The 20,555-nt window shown below is 38.5% G+C and overlaps 1 protein-coding gene across 1 annotated transcript; it reads right to left on the bottom strand.

Moving 5' to 3' along the window:
* Window positions 1–32: 32 nt before the first annotated feature.
* CTSO (cathepsin O) lies at window positions 33–9,815 on the bottom strand. Its single transcript, XM_032687033.1, has 8 exons — window positions 9,524–9,815; window positions 8,325–8,430; window positions 7,207–7,340; window positions 5,889–6,056; window positions 4,330–4,451; window positions 3,249–3,412; window positions 2,718–2,810; window positions 33–1,250 (listed from the first exon to the last, which is right to left on the bottom strand). The coding sequence occupies exons 1-8, from the start codon at window positions 9,698–9,700 to the stop codon at window positions 1,216–1,218; spliced, it is 999 nt and encodes a 332-aa protein (XP_032542924.1). The 5' UTR covers window positions 9,701–9,815; the 3' UTR covers window positions 33–1,215.
* Window positions 9,816–20,555: the final 10,740 nt, after the last annotated feature.

Here is a 20,555-nt window from a genome sequence, read left to right as displayed (position 1 = left end):
AGCAACCATAAAGTTCAAACAACTGTATGACAGACATTTAAAGTGGCTTTTATGCAAACTATCATTGAAATAAGGATAAAACTGATACATAATAAAGGCAAGTTTGGCCACAGAATATCAATAAAGCTGTGTGGTCTTCTCAGTAAATGGACTCTTGTCTTTTTAAATGCTTCATTTGGAAAAACACACACCATAGGGCCTAAATTTCTGGTGTGTTCTCTGTACCATAGCAGTTGTTTTACAGTTATGGAAGTGTGCTGTTTGTTGTTTGTAAACCACTCAGGGAAGGCCATACTACACAACACTCTGAGAGTACAGAAGACTTTTCATTTTGTTAATCTGAACTTTTCAGCCAAGTAAAATCAGTAAGTAGCAGAACCTGAATTAGTGAAACATGGCTAATTCACTTGGTCTTCCTTTAATTTAAAATATTAACAATTAGAAGGACTAAAACAGTAATACTTACAACAGACAATTATAAACACTCATTGCATTTTTCATAAAAAGTTTATAAAAAACTATTAACATGGTACAGTAATTGAGTGCAAAAATTACAGAATTGCTTCAATACTTTTCATAGTAGGGCTTCTTAAAAGACACAGGTAAAGCATTGCAGAAGGAAAACTCAGAGCATTTTAGAATTACACGTTTGGTTGTGAGTTCTAGTTACATTTGCCTGCAGCTGCAGTTTCACATGTCAGCAAAGCTGGAACTCCTTTTTGATTCCCAGGAAGTCTCACCTATGAATTCAATTAACGCAGGAAATCCAACACTCACTCGATTTGATGCATTCTGTAATTGCTGACTTTCTAAATTGTTACTCATGGTTCTTTTTATATTCAAATAATTCAAAACACACTGTTATACTATTGATTTTTTGATCCAAATTCCTTCTCATTTGCCACCACTGCTTTCCTTTTAAGATTTTTCTATGGAATAGTATTCAGCTCTGGATAGAGTTCACATTTGAGGCTTCGGTCCATCTTTGTAACCCTGCAGTTGATTCTGAGTCTTCTTATTCCGTGAGAAATTTGACACGAACACAAATTTGACATAAAAATGTTTTTAAAAACTGCAGCCACCTATTCCTGTACTGCATGGAAGCAGGAATTGCCCTTATAGCAATTTCTTATTTTAGAAAATGTTGTTTTGAAATACATCTTCATATACAGTGTGTGTCCAAATGATATTTGTGGTCTTTGGCCCAGAGAAGTGTCAAACAAAAACTGATGAAACTGTATCTGCGATACCTGCAAAGGAATTACAATTTTTTTTTATAAATACTGGAAGTGGAGACTTCCCAGAATTCCTATTCATATAATTCCATCTCTCCTCCATGCCACAACAGCAGGTGAATTGCTAGGGGGGAGGGGGGTACATGGAATCATCTGTAGCCCTTTTATTTCTTGCTTGCCTGACACTGTGTGTAGTTGAAACCTACTCTCATGTCCCAAATTTTAGATCCTTTTTGAGGACTCAGCATTGGTGCAATCTGTGTGCTGAAAAGCAATCTAAACCTTGATATCCTGCATTGGCAATATATAGACAACGTGAAGCTATGCAACTTTGAAAGCTCACTAAGAAACTGGAGATCACAAACTCCATTACAAGACATGTTTTTGAACACTCATACACATATAAACACAGAACAAACTAGGCTTTTAAACATGTTCTGCACTTTTTGTGTTGTCATCATTCCTACACTAGAAGCAAAGTTTGACTATAGACAGTGAAGGTATCAAATGGTAATGGCTCTTCTACCCTTAAAAGTGGTGTCAGAGGTTCTAAATCAGAAGACAACATCTGTGGGGGAAATGAGCAACTACTGTCCTTTGCCAGTTTGTTCTTGTGTGGTACACTGCAAAAAATGTGAAAGATTCTGCTTTTTGAGAGAACAGATTTTGAAAATAATACATCTATTCTCCCTGCCACCTCTACAATTGACTTGCTTTACCACTATTTCTAAACTTCCCTTTCAAAATTGTTTCTTTACACAAAACCAGTAAGAACAAAAGATTCAGCAACATGAAAAAGCTATGACTGGATACATTGTTCTGATCTTTACTGAGTGCAGGCAAACTGAATATTATCTGTTTTTATTTACAGAAGATTAAGATAAGCTAACACCAGGGCAGGAGATGCAACTAGCATTTAAAGGATATACCTCTGTCCTACAACAAAAACCACAAGCAGGACACATTTCCCAAGCACAGGTAGGTTCAATTTTTGTATTTGTTTGCTAAACTGAGCCCAGAGATAATTGCATCCACCAGACAAGGACAGCAGCTGTTTTACTACAGGGAGTACAGCAATGGCACTAACCTAGAACCATGACACATGACTGTATACTTTACAATGCCATTACCTCTATGTGGTAAGGTACAATAGTAATCTAACTGTTCGTTATGCTTTATATATTTTTGCCTCTACATACTGCTTTTCAATCATTTAAATACCTGGCTTGGTTGAACTAGCAACGATTTATTTATTTTCCCATCTGGACTCATTTAACCTCTGTTAAAGCACAGCAATGATTTGTATTGCCTCTCTGAGGATCCCATTATATCTTTACTATTACATTATATTATTACATAATATATATACGTAATATACATTATATTACTATTATATTATTATATTATTATAGCCTTACCTACATGGAGAGATATATCCCAGCGTGTGGCCTTTACCACTTAATTATTTTTTGCCAGACTTACCACAGACATTGCCGCCTATCTTTACACGAACATAGCCATCTATTCCCCACGTAGGCCCCCAAGAGTTCTGTACAATCCAGTACGGGATACTACCTGGAAGAGACATTTTATGAACTAGAGACAACATGAGATTTGGGAAGCTTAAAAGACCCCTAACACTCCACAGAGCAAATTAGCATTTTATTATGTCATAATTTGCAATGGTTTGATGATACAGGCCAGTGAAACCAGTTGTTCAAACAGAGAACAGAACTAATATTCCAGTATCGAAAGACTGGATATGGGCTCTTCTAGTGTAAAGACACATATAGCCATGTTCTTGACTTTACAAGGACAAAGTCCCACAAACTAAAGTAGCAGTGACAAAGTCACTGGCTGCATTTCCAGAAGTGATGTGACATCAGACCAAACAGCTTTCAACAGAACAACTGGTTCTAGATTTTAATCACTTGTCCTACAGAAGGCAGAGCTGCAAGTAAGAGAAAAACACGTAAAACCTACAGGGTTGAAGTTCAGTTGATGGAAACGCACCTGTTCTGTCAAAACCAGTCACAAGAACAGCATGATTTGCTCTTCCACTAGAGCAGTGATACTGTATGATTCCACCAAGATAATCCTGCCAGCTAACTGCATCTACTGTTACTGCCAAAGGGCCCCAGTTAACAAGCATCCTCATCATTTCTTCTTCTTGACCGCTGTGAAAGGAATGAGGGATAATGCCAAGTTACTTTAGTTAGCACACTAAAGTGATTTGAGAGATGGTAATCTCCTTGTTAAGTATGAATTAAAAATCAAATAATGAAACTGTTCCCTCTGAGTTCTACATGCCATGTAAAATACATCAACAATTATATATTTCATATACCACAACATAGTAATACAAATATAGGACACAGAAACGATAGGAAAGGTGCAGACCCAAAGACATAATGCTATTAAAAAGCAGCAGGTTTCTGGGTCAAGTCAGTGGGCAATGGTGAGCACTACAAATACAGCAGTAACCCAATTCCTAGTCAAAATCACAGTTCTTGTCTTTAATTTCAGTATGCAGTTATACTGTACTGATAAAAATTAGAAGCACAGTTTTTTCACACAAAAACCTAAAAAGCTAAAGTCTTCACACAATTCAGTTGACAATACTGTTTCTAAAGTCATGGGCTGGAGAAGATGTGGGTGAGTATGTAAATGGAGGAATACTGAAATAACTGAATATTTCCTAATTTTTTCAACAAATTCCAATTACTACAGGTAAGATTTACTGTTTCTAATAATAAAGCAGTATAATGTTCAGTATACATACATTCGAAACTGTAACTGCCTCAACACTCCAGTTTACACACAGCCAATTTAAAAGAGCTAATTTCAAGCCACAGACTTGAGCTTTCTCATTTGAGTAGGCTTAGTGATGGCAGTGTTGAGTGGATTGTAAGTGGCAAGCCTTAACTCTCAAAAATGTTAAAGCATTAATCCTTCTCCAGCACACAGCTACAGAACTGGTGCAATCAATCTCATAACTTTTGCCTGGTCAATGCACTATTCACTCTAGTTTACTCCACAGTTGCTGAACACAGAAGGAAAAGTATAGCAAATAAAAAGGGTCAATAATAGCTACCTGAAGTCATACGCAGCAAATCCTGTTATTGAAACTCCGAAATCTGAGCGATCAAAATAATGGCACAGTCCTGTTTGAGCTTTAAAAGTGTATTCTGAATCTCTCACAAGTTTCACTCTTGTCTGCAAGAAGATAAATGAGTAAGAATTTAATGCATTTGATTTTATCACTATGCAGCTCAAAACATATTGAAAATGGCCACATAAACCACTCAAAATTCAGTGTGTTCTGGGTGAGATTAGAAATGTGTCATATTGTGAAATAGGTATTTACTATCTCTAGTTTTCTTTTTCACTGAGAAAGCTTCAGAAGGGATCCAGAAGTCTTTAAATAATGAATAAAATTCAAAAGGCATCTCAGGTTTAAACTAGCCTCATAAGCAATCTCATCAATTTCAAGATAGAGAGATACTCATTCGATGAATGACTATTCATTCTCTTCAAATGACTTCCACACATAAAATTATTCTCTCCTTGGGACAGTTCAAGAAGCACAAATATCCCAAGAAGCTATATAAAATACTGAAAAGTCTGACTCTGTTACTAGCATCAAATCCTCATACTAACATATTACATTTATATAATGGTTTAAAGTCCAGAAACAAAGCTATTGTATCAGCCTTTTATGCTTTCCTTGTCTTCTGCAGTACAGTATATTTATGATAGTGACTTCTCCAGCCTAATTCATTTGTGGTCCCTCTGTTGCCAAGCAAGACAGAATTTTGCTTCAGAGGAATCAAGATGAGTATCCTCTGTTGTTCTTGAAATACAAACTTAGACAAGTTATCTAGACTGTTATTAGCCATGGTTATATGAATTTTCAGGAATTACAGTTTCTTAAAAAGGAAAAACCAGGGTTTTTTTAAACTTCAAAAACCGAAGGAATTCTTTTCATATTCTTATAATTCAATCTGAGAGAGTACCTTTTATTTCAAAGATATTAAAATGTTTCTGTTTACATATGTTATTAACACATGTTTTTCATTTTTTGTGAATGAAACGTGTTAGCTACAACTGAAGTAGAAATTGTGTCTCCATTTTCAATGTTTTGGGTTGCAAGTGAAACAAAGGTAAACACAGTCCATTTTATTCTAAAGTTCTCCACACTTATACATAATGTTGCAGTGTTTGCAACAGAAACCATAGAAATTTGAAAGCAGAAAATGTCAACATCCTTCCTAGATGCTGGTGCCTCAAATCCACAAAATGACATATGGATAAATGGCTCCATCTACACTGGTACTGTATGTCTGCAATTCCAGCTGAATTCAGGAACATTATTTTCAGCCCCTGAGGGCTGATTTGTTACATTCACAAGAACATATACGGACCATAAAGTTCCAACCAAATTTTAATTCTGCTTAAACAAATTCTCTCTTAGTTCCACACTAAATAAATATGCATACATATACACGTGCACACATACGTATATACACATATAAAGGTACACACACATCAGATGAGCTCCACACTTCATCTTCCCCCCCACTTTTTCCCAGTAAATAAGAATGGTAATATGAAAGCTAATGAAGGGTTTGAGATTTATAAAAAGTTCCAAACCTGGTTCAGCCAGCTCAGAGCACTAACAGTGGATCCCCCATTGCAGCCGTAATTATTGTATGAGCAGTCAATGACTTGCTGCACACTGAGCTCTTCCAGGTTGTTTCTTTCAATTGCATAGGCAGACTCTATACCACCCACAACGCTGAAAGCCCAGCAGCCTCCACACTGATAGAAAGGGAAACAGGAGAAAGAAAAAGTCACTTTTGTCTTTGAAGCCTGATATGAAAAGCAAAAAAGAGTCAAAAGAGTTGTCTAATGCTCTTCATTTACTACACCATCCTTGAACTTTGATTTTAAGGCAATTAAAGAAATAAAGAAATTTAATCATCCATTTAAAATACTCAACTGTTTTTTCTCCTATACTGCTCTCTGACAGCCAGAAATGCATTATGGATGTCTTATTTCAAGGATTCCGACATTGTGGTTGTCTTACACTAAGGAATCCCTCCTGATGATTTTTGTCCTTTAAGATAGGTCTGAGGATGCTTTTTACTGTGAGATATCTATTTTCTTAAAGAAGGATTGGGACTCAGGATGAAATTATTTTTTAACCACATTAGTAACTTTTTGTAGAATTTTATAGAACTGTATTAGATTACAGTTTAAGAAATGGTAAACTCAAATTAAACATAATAGAAAAACTCTTAGACAATCATAGAATTTATACTGCAGTTCTAGGCTCTTAAAACTGAAGCCTTTAAATAGGAAGCAGAATTTATTCCTCACAGGGTCCAGGTTACACAATGTGAAGCACAGAAGGGAAAGACACTGGGGATTTAACAGCTTGTTTCTTACCATTTTATCTTGGGATAAACTGTAGTCGTGCAGGGTCTGGTCTATCACGAATGCATCCCCTGGGGTGTTCAGTGGTAAAGATATGGGTATTGACCAGCCAAGGGCATTTGATCACAGGAACAAACAATAGGAAAGGATCTATACTCATCCAGGTAAACCGAGGGGGATGAGATCAGGTATTAACTTACCTTGGTCCCTCCAGAAAAATACAAGACACACATGATGCAAAATACTTGCAGATTTGGTTAACTAAATCAAAAAATGTATTATGCACAGTTTATAAATGCACAGTTCCTAAAAGCACCATTTTTACACCTCATCCTTTTAAGTCTAATCCCACCTCACATAAAACGCTATGTGACTTTGTGTATGTTCAACTGGTCATACTTGTGCAAGCTCTCCAAGGAGTCTGAGGTAGTGCTGGTCCTTTCCAAAACCTTCATTGTGCTCTACAGTCTACCCCCTGAAACTGTTTCTGAGCAGTGCTTGAGAACCAGGAAAGGAAAACACGAGGACTTACTGTTTGCTGATTTCTCACTTCTGCAATGACTTTCTTGTCTCTCCAGTCAAACTTCTTTGGCAAAGGTATTTCCTTTCCCTTTGGCACTTTTCCGTATCTGGGAAGTTTGTGAGGTATGCTTCTTAAGTAAATAGCTAAACACAGAATACAAACATCTATAAATCTACTAACAAAAAAAAAAAATCCACAAACCACTATTTTACCAGAAGTCACAGAGGTAACCTTGATCTGTAGTTACAACCATGAGTTTAGATCTCATTTTCAAATCCAGAGAAAATTCACGTATTTTAACATAATCATTATACTCCACAATGAATGTAAATATTCCTATAGTTCCAGAAAGAAAAGGAATATTCTATATAGAGAACGTGGGTAGGAAATGTGAATATTTTCTAAAGTTGAACAATAACCACTCCATAAAACAAGTTTTGTTTGAAAATTTTCACATTTTACCGACTTAAAAAATACTGTTTTATTTTAGTCAGGTACAAGGGGAAAGTAAGAGCAGAATAAGGTAAAGATTCTGAAACACTCGCTAACTGTTGTTTTTTCACTAAAAAAGTTGCCGAATTATTTAAAATTTAAAAAGGAGTTAAATCCCCTGATAAACAGAAAATGTAGTAATAGACTTGAACAGCAAGAAGGGAAGATTAGGTTAGACATTGGACAAATTTTCTAGGAAAAATAATAAAGCACGTTATATTGCTCTGGAAAGTCATAGCTGTGGTTGTACAACCACGGACCTCCAAGCACTGTTTGGGCTGTAGCCAGTTTTGTCTTGGGATAGGTAATAGGAACTTACTCAAGAACCTTGTGTATCTTCCACTTTTAAAACTGATGCAACTGAAGAAGGCTTTAAGGCACAGTGAGAAGAAAGAAGGAAAGACGGAACTGCCTGTATACTGAAACATATTCAGGCTGTGAGCAATTCAACATTGCAATACTGGAGAACATGAAGATGATTGTTGCATCCTTCAGAAGTACTGATTTGGGTACCAGGCATTGTAAATTAGCTGACTATCCGCATGGGGAGAATCTGTAAATGTGAAAGACACAAGGTTCTGGGAAAGAATAACAAAAATATCAGAAAATGCATTAGCAGCAACCAGAAAATGTACCTTTGAACTCTTCAGGAAACAGATGAGAAAACTGATTTATTCCATAGAAAGCAGTCGTATTATCTTTTGATGATGAATTCAGTAATCTAATTCTTTTAGCACTTTCCTGAAGGAAAAAAAAAAAATTGTGGGCATTTTTAAGTTAGCAGTAGTGACAAAACCATAAGAGCAGAAAAAGAAAAGGTTAGCAACAGTAAACACGAACTTAGATAACAAGACAGCTGTTTACCTCAGATTCGCTGTGTATTCCTAGCAAACCAACATGAAAGCTATTAGACTAATTTCAACTCCAAGAAAGATCAAAAAAAACACTTGTTAAGTGCAAGGCATTGATATGAAGCAGACAAAACAGGCAAGCTGAGAACAAGTTGGGTCAAACTCATCTGATGTCCTTCCTTCACAGCACAACAAACCTTGTGGTTCAGAGATGTAAAAATGCCTTCAGATAAGAATTAACCCCATAGTGCTTCATGTCTTTATAAAGCAAAAGAAGAGCATAACGGTCTAAAGACATTAAACCCCCTAAACTTTATATTATTGGGAATCCTGGATCTCTGAAAAACAGGGTTTTGAACCTGTTCATGCCACCTTCTGCGTTTTCCATGACGACTCCATCGCACTCCCTCAATGGCAATAGTGGTCTGCTAGCGCATCCCGGGCAGCATCACCTTCGATCCCACCACACTGGCAGCCACCACCTGGGGCGGGAGCCAGATCGGCTGGTACCTCAGCCTGGTGACCATCCCCTACCCCGTAAGACCGGCACCCGCCTGGAACGATGGGCAAAACGGGGGCACTAGAGCAGGCAGGGCCTGCCTGCCTTTTCCCCCTTCTCCCGGTCGTCCCATATCCCTGGGAAACAGCTCTGGCAGCACGCTCCGTGCAGCCGGAGGGGTGACACCCGTAGGCAACCGGGCACGCACGGCCCGGCTCGCACCTGCCGTCCGACATGGGGAAGGCGAGAACGGCCCCAATGTCAGAGATCTGGGGAGACGAGGATCTGGGGGAAGCACCGAAGGCCTGCGGGGGACGGGGGGTGTTCCGGCACTGCGGGCTGAGGAACCTGCCGGTCCTCCTTCCTCCGCCTCCCGGCCAGCAGCGGATGAGCGGCACTCGCCGCCCCTCCTCCTCCGGCGGAGCCCGGCGGCAGCGGTCCCGCAGCGCGGATGGCGAGTGGAAGAGCGGGCTGGGACACCTACCCGGAGAGCCGCCGCCACCGCCTCTTGCTCCCGGCCGCCTCTGTCCCACGGAGGGCGGCCCGGACCGCCGCCGCCCTCCTCCCCGGGCCGGGTGGCTGCAGGCGCCGGGAGGGCGGCACTGCCCGCCCGCAGCTGGTAGCAGAAGAGCGCCAGCAGCCCCACGGACCGCCATGTCATGGCGGGGTGCGACTCGGCGGGCGCACCGACCCCCCCGTCGGTTTCCGTGGGGGAAAAAGGGGCGAACCCTGCCTTCTCTCCAGCCGGTGCCCGGAGGCTGCGCCCCGCTCCCAGGCCAGCGCGGGGGCCGCCCCCCGCCGGGGCTGCACCGCCCGGTGGGGCGGGACGAGGCGGGGCATGGAGTAGGGCCCGCCCTACGAGGCGGGTGTGAGTACCGTGTATTCCGTAGGCGATTCGGGCTGAGGGGCAGCTTCCAAAGCTCGTGTGCTCAGCCTTGTTTTTTTCCGCGGGGGAAACGCGCGCGAGGCTTGCAGGGCTGCAGACGGGGGGAGCTGAGCGTTCAGTCAGCTGCTGGTTAAAAGTTCATGCAAATCCTTCACCGAAAGTTAGTTGGTACCTGCAAACTGGGCTGCCTGTAAGAAGGGGAAGGCGTAGCTAATGCCTCTTTGGGACGGCAGGAATACAATTTACAGGCTTCAGCAAGGGAAGGTACGGGTGGGGAGAGAAGAGCTGCACAGCCAGTGCCCCCAGCATCTGGGTTCCAGATATGAATCAGGTTATGCTAAAAGAAAACATGGAGAAAAACCTGTGTCTGCTTATGGTGGCTCACTGCTTTCCTTGGAGATTAGTCGTGCTGATGCTTGAGCAAGCAGGTCAGTGTTTGGTATTTAAAGACTTCATTAGGCCAGTATGAGTTAACATAGTCGTCTCTTAATTTCCATCACCGGGTACTTTTACACAGTATAAGTAGGATATTGTATGTTTAAATCTGCTCTATGTTTCATCTCCCTCTGTTGCTTTTCCACCCTGCATCAGCTTGTAAACAAAACATGAAAGCACAGGTGCCTTCTCCTGTGGTGCCAGTAGCCAACCTGGCAGTGCTGTGCTTGGAAACAAGGCTTTTCTCAGGGTGAAATGTTAAGAGTCATGGTGCAAATTTTTGCTGCTGTCCCTATCTTGTGTAACAGCAAACTTTTGTTGGAGTTTGTATAGGGTAAGGTGTAGAATTGTACCAATACATGTTCTTTTATTTTTTTCAGCATGTAGCATTCAATAATCTTGCTATGAAAAAGAAGTTATACTGTATGAAACACAAGAGATCTGTGTATCTTTAGTTTCTAATTCCTTTCTGGGACAGTAACTCCTGTTTGAGGGAGTACTTCAGCAATTTGAGTACTTGACTGATGTCTGGTATCTCCCCAATGATGACTGAAGAAGTATGTAAATAACTGTGCTGCATTTGCTATTTTTCTTTAAAATGAGCAACTAAACAGGAATTTTACCAAAAAAACCCAAAAAACCCCCAAAACCCCCCAAGCCCCAAAACCCCTTACTTTTCTGCAGTAAGATTACAGTACCAGAGTTGTTTTCTGTTAGGGGAAGGGAGAATAAAACCCAGCACTTTAGTCATGAGATGAGGACAATGTCTTTCAGTCTACTCCATTGATAAAGGAGAACTTGTGTTTGTTTGCAGAACACTTATCATGCAGGTACCTCTTCTTTATGAGGAAAAGAAAAAAAATCATTATTCTGCTTTGTACCTGGAATTCTACTTATTTCTGTAGTGATGAGAGAATTTAATGTTTAGCACCACTCGTATGGTGGCCAGTAGATTAATGATAAAACAGTCATGGCAGCTCAGGAACCTCTTGACTAAATAAAAGTTTATGATTTGATTCCACCAAATGGCTTGTGTCCAGGGTTGAACAAACCTGTGGAGATCGTGATCCAGCTCTGCCTTTGCCTTCCCCCTTCCCATGGAATGGCTGTTGGGGAATTGTCTGAACTGCTGCCCGTTTTGATATAGGGAGGCCTATTTGTGTCTTATAGCCAGAGTATGAGAGAGCTTGTTAACATAGCAGATTTTATTGATTATTCTGTTATGGTTTATCATTGTAACCCCAGGATTGGCATAGGAGATGTTATTACAATTTATTACAAACTCATATTGACATAATGAAGTCTGGGATCAGCATAGGGACCAGATAGGATGAAAACAGTAGCATAAGAACTGAATTGTGAAACCTTTCTAAGGATGGTCTGGACTTCAGCAGCCAAATTCTGAAACCAAATCCATCAAACTGTAACTCTGAGCGCTGAGACCCTTGGGAGAAGTATAGGATAGTGGCTGGCAGGAGTGTCAAAAGAAAGCTTGATATGGTCACCATAGCTTTGGGTGTATTGATTGTGAAAGTAACAGCAGCCTTAATGCAACAGTTGCATGATTTTATTCTCTGTGGTATAGTATAATGGAATAGGAAAGAAGTTACTTTAGCAATTAGTGGAAGCAGCAGAAAGATACTGAAATTATGTTTTATTTCAAAACATGCTTTTCATTAAAGTTTTCACATTTTCCGCCAGGCTATCATGATCAACTTCTACTAAATTGGCCTGCTGGCCTTGAAATCTATTGCTTGGGAATTATGATTATCTCAAGATGAATACATTTTCTTATGTTTAATATATGGTCATTAAATTTCAAACCAGTCAACTTAGCTTTAACAGAGCAACGAGATAAGCTTTCAGTTATTTTTCAGTTATTATTTCCATGGACTATGCTCTGTTAATAAAAGGAGATGTTGTCTTGATTGGAGAAGCTGTTTTATTTTGTATGTAGATTTCAGGGGTTACTTTTCCTGTGGAACACATGAGGGCAGCAAAGGACTTCTGCAAAGTTGCAAACTATGCAGCTTTCATTTTTATTTTAATTAAATAAATCTCAAACAAATGAGCAAAAACCCCCTACCCTATTTTGGGAAAACAGATATATCTCAGATGTACAGCATAGCAAGAGGAAAAGGTGTCTTTCTCCTGGATTTGCCCTCTGTGTACTAAGTAGATGTGTCAATTTATTTTGTTCAAGAGGAGAGAGTGTTAGAAAAGTCAGCGTCTTGTCTGATGACTGGCTCAGGGAGAATAAAGTGTAATGAACAGTCAGTAGGTGACTGACAGCCAAAGTGTTTCAGAAGGCTTTATTTTTCCAGTGAACTACCATGCTATTAAAGCACTTTGTGCTTAGATGAACAAAATCACACCAAAGTACATAGAGAGCTGTGTCTGTAGGCATGCAGTCCTTGCTCTGTTTTGAATTACTCCAGTGTAAATTTAGCTATGCTTCCTTAAGATAAAAGAAAATACACTTGTAAAAATAATACCAGATTCAGGCCTGTAAAATAAATAGAGTACAAAGGTATTAGCTTTTTGTTTGTTTGTTTGCTCTGGGGTTTTCGTTTGGTTGGGGTTTCTTAAAGGCTTTATAGATATAGTTCTTATTGCTTCATTGACACAGGTAAGCCATATATTAGTGACACTAGTCACACCAGACAGGTGATGAAAACCTTTTTATGCTTTTTTGTTGTTGTTTTTGTTTTGTTTTGTTGTTGTTGTTTTGGTTTTTGTTTTGTTTGGTTGGTTTTCATTTTTTTTCTCAGAAACTCTGATTTAGAATTTTATAATTGTCAATGCTTATTTTAAAATATATTTTAATGAAATTTTACGTATCTCTAATAACCATTCTGGCTATTCATTAGGACTATTTGATAAGCTGAAAGAATGCATGCTAAAGGAAGAAACAATAATGAACATACATTTAGGAACCTCTAAACTCATTGTAAGATATTTTCTTTAAATGAAGATATTCCTTTCTTAAGAGAATTTGTGCAAAACACCTATTTCTAAAATTTGTCATAATATACTAGTGTAATTAGTGGGAGAATTTTTATAGTATTACAGGGTCAGATTGAAAGAGCATGTTAATATTTACTAGTCAGGCTTCTTTTTTTTTTTCCCTTCCTCCAGTGATTTTTGCATAACTGTTTGAAATAGTTAATTGAGTCTTGTTAGACAGCCTAGCTGCAGTGCTCTTTGGCCTCTCTGTTTATAATTATAGTGAACAGGGCAAAATACAATAAATTACTTCTGAGTTGAAGACTGGTCTGCTGAGGATGGGTGCTGCTGCTGCTAAGGGCAGTAACAAGATGTGTTAATGGACCTTTGGGTAGGAGGGATAACTTTATAGTGCTTTGGTTGGTACCTACATAGCAGCAGTTTGGACTTGTGCCTTTTGCATGCATACATGATGTTTAACACACGGAAAATAAATCCATTTGTATTGTGTAGTCCTCAGCCTCAGAGAGGAATAATCTCAATCCACCAGATGGAGCTGAGCACCTTTTCTTAAAAAGATTTGTTGGGAAAAAATATTTCAGGGTAAGTCCAACAATTTGCTTATTTTAAGACCTGGCAGAGATCTTGTTTCCTAATATAGTTGCACTGGTAAGAATTTTTAAATGTAAGCAAAGCAAATGAGAATTGCATTTGGGATGAAATCTGTTCCTGCTTAAGCGAATTTAAGGGTAAATAGGTGATGATAGGTGGTGTTGCTGTAGCCCTGCCTTTGCCTTTTTTGAACTTCAAATGGTTCTTCTCTGCTCATCCCTCCAGCCTGTGGACATCTTTCTGAAGGGTTGCACAGCACTCTGGGGTATTGGCCACTCCTCCCAGCTTTGTGTTGCCAGCAAAGTTGCTGAGGAGGCCTCTACTTCCTTCATCCAAATCACTGATGGATAAGTTAAAGAATACTGGACCTCGTATCAACCCTTGTGGGACATGACTAGTTACAAGCCTCAAACTAAACTCCGTACCACTGATCACAACCCTCTGAGACCTGCCATTCAGCCAGTTCTCAGTCTGCTGCAGTGTGCACTTGTCCAACCTGCACTTCCTGAGCTTGCCTATGAGGATATCATGGGACACGCTGTTAAAAATATTGCTGAAGTCCTCTGTTTTTGAGCGGTGGTGCAAATGTACCTAGGGAAGTTCTATGTATGCTTCATTCCATTTTGCCTGTGTATGCTGTGTCTGACTAGAAGAAGAATGCTTGAACTATTCAATTTTTAATCCTTTTTACTTCTATCCATTTTAACTTTTATTGTATAGTCCAATATCAGTTTGCTTCTTGATGTTGTTTTGGTTATGAAGCTGTCTACAGGCTTTGGTTAAGATGTGGATGTGCATTTGAACAGATGAACATGTTTGAGTCAGACAGTAAATATTAATCAATATTGAAGACTTTATAAATGTTTCTATTTAGAAAGAAAAAAGTGCAGTAGTAATGTATCATATGTACCTACTTTCTGATAAAATTTTGGAGACAAGGAAAAGGTAAAAATTATTTTGTTATGCAGAAAGACAAAATGCTTTAGGAGTCATAAAGGTTGCCTTTCACTTAGGTTAATGTAATCATCTTATAAATTGGAATTTGAATGTATTTTGAAGTTAGGAATTCATAGGATAATAAATTATGCCTGTAAGGAACTCAGTGCTGGGGTTGTAGTTGTCTATGTGACTTTTGGACTTATGTTGTTATTTTAACATAATTTGAAATAAATGTTGACTGTTCAATTAAGCTCATGCTTGTTTTAAGTAAACAAAAGTATAGGTTCACTGTAGTCCCAGTGGTGGATTTAGATGATGTAAGCCAGGAGGAGCTCCGTTTGAGTGTGGAATTATAGTGATGCGAAATTAATGCCATGGTGAGCACAGCTGAGCCTTGTATATTTATCTTAGTTATGGACTTTGAACTTGTTTCTACAGCTTGTCAGGGGAAAGGGAGAAATCCTGTTACCGCTTCTAGCTTTCTTCTTGCAACCCAGTACTGTCGGCCTCCTGTGTAAGGCCATACATGGCAGTGCAAGTAGAGTTTCCCAGGCGATTAAATTACCCTGTTTTGAAAAAATTAGATGATGTCAGGAACTGTTGCACAAAGAAAAAAGTTCCATTAATTACTCGAGTATTTATTGTATTTGGGGCAATTTAAAACATAATGAGAGTTTACTTCACCCTTTCTCTGTTAGCAGAAGTTAATCCTGGTTTTAAAAGGGTTGTGCCAAGTCTTTGGGTCTTAAGGTCTGACTTGTTTTGTTTCATGAGGATACTGAGCTTCTCTTCTAATTTTCCCAGGAAGTAGAAACTATATATGTCATGTAAGACAGTTTCTTAATGGTTAGCATTCTCTGTTCTATACCTCATAGCTTCTAATGTATAGCTGAGCACAAAGGAGAATTGGAGAGGCAATTTCTTTTGAAAATCCTGATCATGGCAACTGTTACATGTTACCTTCTAAAAAAGAAAACTTTCTCGTATCTCAGCTTTTCCTCAGAATATTGAGAGCTTGTTCAATCTAGAGATCATTGAAAGCGTCATCCTTTAAAAAAGACTCAAGAAGTACATTCTGCTTTTACAAAAAGCCTTTGACATTATCATTTTTCTCATAAGTTTTTTTTTATTATGTGTTTTGATTACCAGGCTAACCACGTACACAGCATCTACACTGTGTTTGCTGCCATAGCTGAGTATCTGAAGACTATGAAAACACAGTGTGGTAGAATTTGAAGGAAAGCAATACATATTTAATATTACATGTAAAGGGTTTAACATCTAATATTACACCTACATTTAAGTTTCAGTTAAAATTAACAGTATTAAGTAATTTTTTTTTTGTTTTAACAACAGTTGTTAAATAGATTGAGGTATTTCTTAAGGGAGTATATTATCTGAAGAAATAAATATTTATATAGAAGATGCTCAAGCTAAAATTGTGTGAAAGCTTTTTATACTTTGAGCCTGTCAGTCCCATCTAGATGTTTGAGTTACCAGCATGTCACTGAATTTTAATACTGCTGGTGAAACATGGTGCCTTAACTATGTTTTTTGTCTTTGTGTGGTCGTTTCTGAAGCACATAGACATGATATTCATGGGCAGATGTGAATGTGTGACTGAGATCAGTACATGCTCTGGCTTCTCTAAGAGAAGCAACACGTTCTGCTAGTTGTTCATGATGTGTTGCCATTTGCTCTGAGTAGAGCACTGCTCTTCACTGACAGGTTACCATGTACTTAGCATGTGTGTTACTATGTGCATAGCATTTTTATTTTGGGGCTGAGATGCTTATCCTTCTTTTGAACTTAACAGAATTTCTTTTGGGGATGAGTAAAGTAGTTGTAGTTACCAGGCTACCTAGAGCCAACACCAGGCATGCTGCTTCTTTTGGTTGACCATGAGCATACAACAAAGTTAATATTTTCTGTGCTCAAAACATAAACAGTTTGTCTCATTGAGTTAGTCATGCTTAAGTATTTGAGATGATTAAGAACTTAGGGAAATTAAATAATGTACAGTTTGAGCTGAGGAAAACTGCAGATGTTTGGACTATGATTCTTAGCCCATTATACTTCATTTTGATTTTAAGAAGAGAGGATGTTTTCAGTTAAAACCACCATTTATTCCCAGCCAAAATGAATGCAAAGAGAGTATTAAGTCCTCCTGAATTTTATTTCACATTTGTAGGCTGCAGAAGGAAATGAACACTGATGAGCACTTAAAAGTTTTTTATTATATACCTTTTTGATCTAGTTTTTGGAAGAATACATGCTACCTGAAATGTCATCTGTTTAAAGCGCAGACTGGCCCTAGAAATTAAATGATTGAGACGTTACTTGCCTTAACAATTTCTTGTGATTTGGAGCCAATGTTATGGTGAAATGTGTGCAATTAAAATGGAAGCTAACTGCTGTGGCAAGAGGTGCTTACCTAAACCCAACTTCAGGAGCTTTCAAGAACTCATTTTCCCCTGGCCATTTTGCACTCTGCCCATGCTCATTATACAGGCAGTCTGCCTTAAATGTGCTGGGTAGGGTTCAGTGCTGAGTTTGAATTACCACTTTATAAAGAGTATATTAGCTTGGAATCTGCAACCACACTGCTCTAGTTGTACCCTGTGAACTTGTCTTTGCCATGTGATAGGCAGCCTATGAAGCAGAAATAGTATGCTTATCAGCAAAGCAAATGTTGAGTGCACTTTTCCTTAACACTGGTCTTACAGCTGTGGGAGAACTTTATTCAGAGATCCTTAATTTTGAATCTGCGTGGGTTTGGGTTAATTTTGCTCCTTTGTTTGAACTTTATTAAAGGGAATTTAGTAATTCTTATTCTTCTGTTTTGCTGAGTGTGATTCTGCATAGTCAAAGGTGTCCTTTGGGTCATGCAGCAGATGGGGAGCAGAAGAGGTAGCCAGCTGGGCAGGGATAGACAGGGAGACAATGCAGGAAAGCATAGCCAGGGAAATTGCCAGAAAGCCATGATTTCCGTGTAGGCCTGTCCTGGCTGTATTTCCAGTGCATTGCACAAAAGGAAGTGAACCCACTAGAGCGGGGTGACTTTATACCTTTATAGCGTTAAAAAAAATACGTTCTTCATGGAGTCAAATACATTGGAGAGGGAGTGATTTCTGCCTTTCCAGAAAGGATCTCCCCTTCAAGATTCCTAGTTATATGCTGCAGCAGCCAGGGCTGACTGTGGACTTGGCAGCCACCCATGTCCCTGTTGAGCAGCTGGTGCAGCCATACCGTGCTCAAGAGATATCAGGTGACATGCAGACAAAAATGGAGTTATTAGTTGTTTTATTTGGCTATTGGGAGAAAAGACTCATACTTTTCTCATTTCCCTAATAGATTTTCCTTTTGATAAAGGTGTTGACCGTTTTAAGGACCACAAAGTTAAACTTAATGACATCTCATTTGAAAGCCAAGTATGCACTGTGCTGTTTTCCATGTTAATTAGAAGAATATTCCATAAGACTGTAGTGTTTTGATCACCTTTTTATTCTAGTCATCTTGGAAAGAGATGATTTTGTTTTCCAACCTCTTGCAAGTCACAATAACAAAGAAGACAAAGACCAGCATCTTCTCTGCTTGCTATACATCCAAGCATAGCTCTCTTCTAAAGTGTGGATATAATGCCTAACTAGAATCGAAAGATATACTGCACATGAAAACTTGATAAGTCATTGATAAGTTACACACCTCTCTGGCATGCCTGGTTAGCCTTCCTTAAATTCATTGGAAAGCTCTCAAGTGGGTTTTAGCCTCTGACTGCTTTTTTTTTCAGGACTAATCCTACAGTTATTGAGTTACCACCTCTGGGGACTAGGAAGAGAGTCTAAAAACATGATAAAAATCTAAAAATTTCTCCATGGCTTACCAAGTGAAATATCCCTACTTGGTTCCTTGAACAACAAATGACAGATTGTTGAAGTTGTTTTCAGTAATTGTAAAGAAGATAAAATGGTTTGAATACAAGCTTAGCACTTGAATACTGATTAGTCATTGGAGATGACTCAAGTTTTGACTTCACAACTTAGTCCTTGCCCGGTTCTCTTTGATTTTGTAACCATTCTGAAGACTGAAAATATCAGGACAGAAGCTGTATCACTAACCAAAATGCAGTACTAAATAGGGTGCTCCATTAGTTTCACTGAGTAATCTTATGTTCTACTAGTAAGAAAAAAATCTTGAAGATAAGTGGTCCCACTACTTTAGGAAAGAAATAATTGAAAAGGATGATTGATTTTTGAATTCTTTTCACTGATTTTTGAATTCTTTTCACTTTCATTTTAAATAAATTACTGTAGGGGCAATGAAGAATTTCTTCACATGTAATGAGTTGATGAATTGTGATGGTCTAGAAATGGTTTTAATTTATTTTGGATAAGTACATTTTATCAAATTAAAAGTTAGTAATGCATTTTCTAACAGTCTTTCAATAAACAAAGAAGCCTCACTGGGACTGGTTTTATAAATGCTGTTTGTAAATTATTTATCTTCACCTCACTCTTTGAGTGCTTTGTTCAAGAATTAAGTTCAACTTTTACCTAATATTATTTCAGGCAGACAAACAATTAATGTGTGTGAGTCAATGAATTATGGACAAAAGACATTCTTTTGCTGAATAGCTTTAATCTGATTAAAAGATATTTAATGAACTGTATGTAGTATTTCTATTACCACCTTTGAAAATGCTATAAGCAGTTTTACTTTTCTGCACTGCACATACCTAGCAATAGTCATTCCCACAGAGGAATTTAAAGCACTGTAATAGCTTCATGGTGTTAAAGAGTTAATTTACATAAGAAATTAAAAAATTGTTCATTTGAGTGGAACATAAAGATTGGGACTGAATGACAAAATTTGACCTTAAAGAGTCTTCAGACTTAGTTGTTTGGGTGGAACTTTTGAAAATCATGATTTAAAGCCTGTGTAGAACCTCTGTCTCACCAAATTCTGGTCCTGAGGCCTCTTGCGTCTCTTCTAAACACAAAACTTACCAAATGGTTTACTATGGAGTTAATGTACTATAAATTAACTATAAACCCATAAGGATCAAAAGTAAGGTTTTACAAAAGTACTGGAATAGTATATAATTTCATCAACTGTCAGCTAATTCTCATGAACTATTATCTAAAGGAAAACTGAAGTGCCCCAGCTAACAGTATAGTATCTTGGGTTTTATGGAGACATTGAGGTGTTGTAGAATACTGTATATAGATAGAGGTTCTCCTTGAAATAGATTTCTGTGTAACTGTTATGCCAGTGAATTAGTTGCATTCAAATGTAACTTAATATCAAGGAATAATGGTAGAGTGTCCTAATCTTATCTTCCAGTAATTTTTCTTCAGTCAAAATCTGCTGTACCATGTAAGAATGTAGCTGTTTAAGGGGACGTTTCAATGGGTAACTGAAAAAACAACAGCAAAAAGGTTTTATTATTCTTGTGCTGTTACATGTTAACTTTCCTGAAAACAGCTACCTAATTGGAGAGCTAGAGCTGTCAGGGGACTTGTGTACCTTATTTTCAGTCAAAACCAACCCTCTTTCAGTTTGAAGCCATTCTTCCTTGTCCTATCCCTACATGCCCTTGTAAATGCTACCTCTCCAGCTCTCTCGCAAGCCCCCTTTATGTACTGGTAATGTCTCTGCTTTAAAAGCCTTGCTTGATCAAGTAGAAAAAAGAAAAAGC

The sequence above is a fragment of the Chiroxiphia lanceolata genome, chromosome 4 (assembly GCF_009829145.1).
Source record: "Chiroxiphia lanceolata isolate bChiLan1 chromosome 4, bChiLan1.pri, whole genome shotgun sequence".
Taxonomy (NCBI): Eukaryota; Metazoa; Chordata; class Aves; order Passeriformes; family Pipridae; genus Chiroxiphia; species Chiroxiphia lanceolata.
The sequence above is the reverse complement of the archived record's forward strand: the minus strand, read 5'-3'. Positions and strand labels throughout refer to the sequence as shown.

What these genes read in the sequence shown, in the direction of transcription:
- CTSO (XM_032687033.1), bottom strand. Translation starts at nt 9,700, where the DNA reads ATGACATGGCGGTCCGTGGGGCTGCTGGCGCTCTTCTGCTACCAGCTG. An exon ending in CGGTGGCGGCGGCTCTCCGG is followed by an intron (nt 8,431 to 9,523) that starts GTAGGTGTCCCA and finishes TTTTTCCTTCAG; the next exon opens with GAAAGTGCTAAAAGAATTAG. An exon ending in TTTGCTGCGTATGACTTCAG is followed by an intron (nt 3,413 to 4,329) that starts GTAGCTATTATT and finishes TTCCTTTCACAG; the next exon opens with CGGTCAAGAAGAAGAAATGA.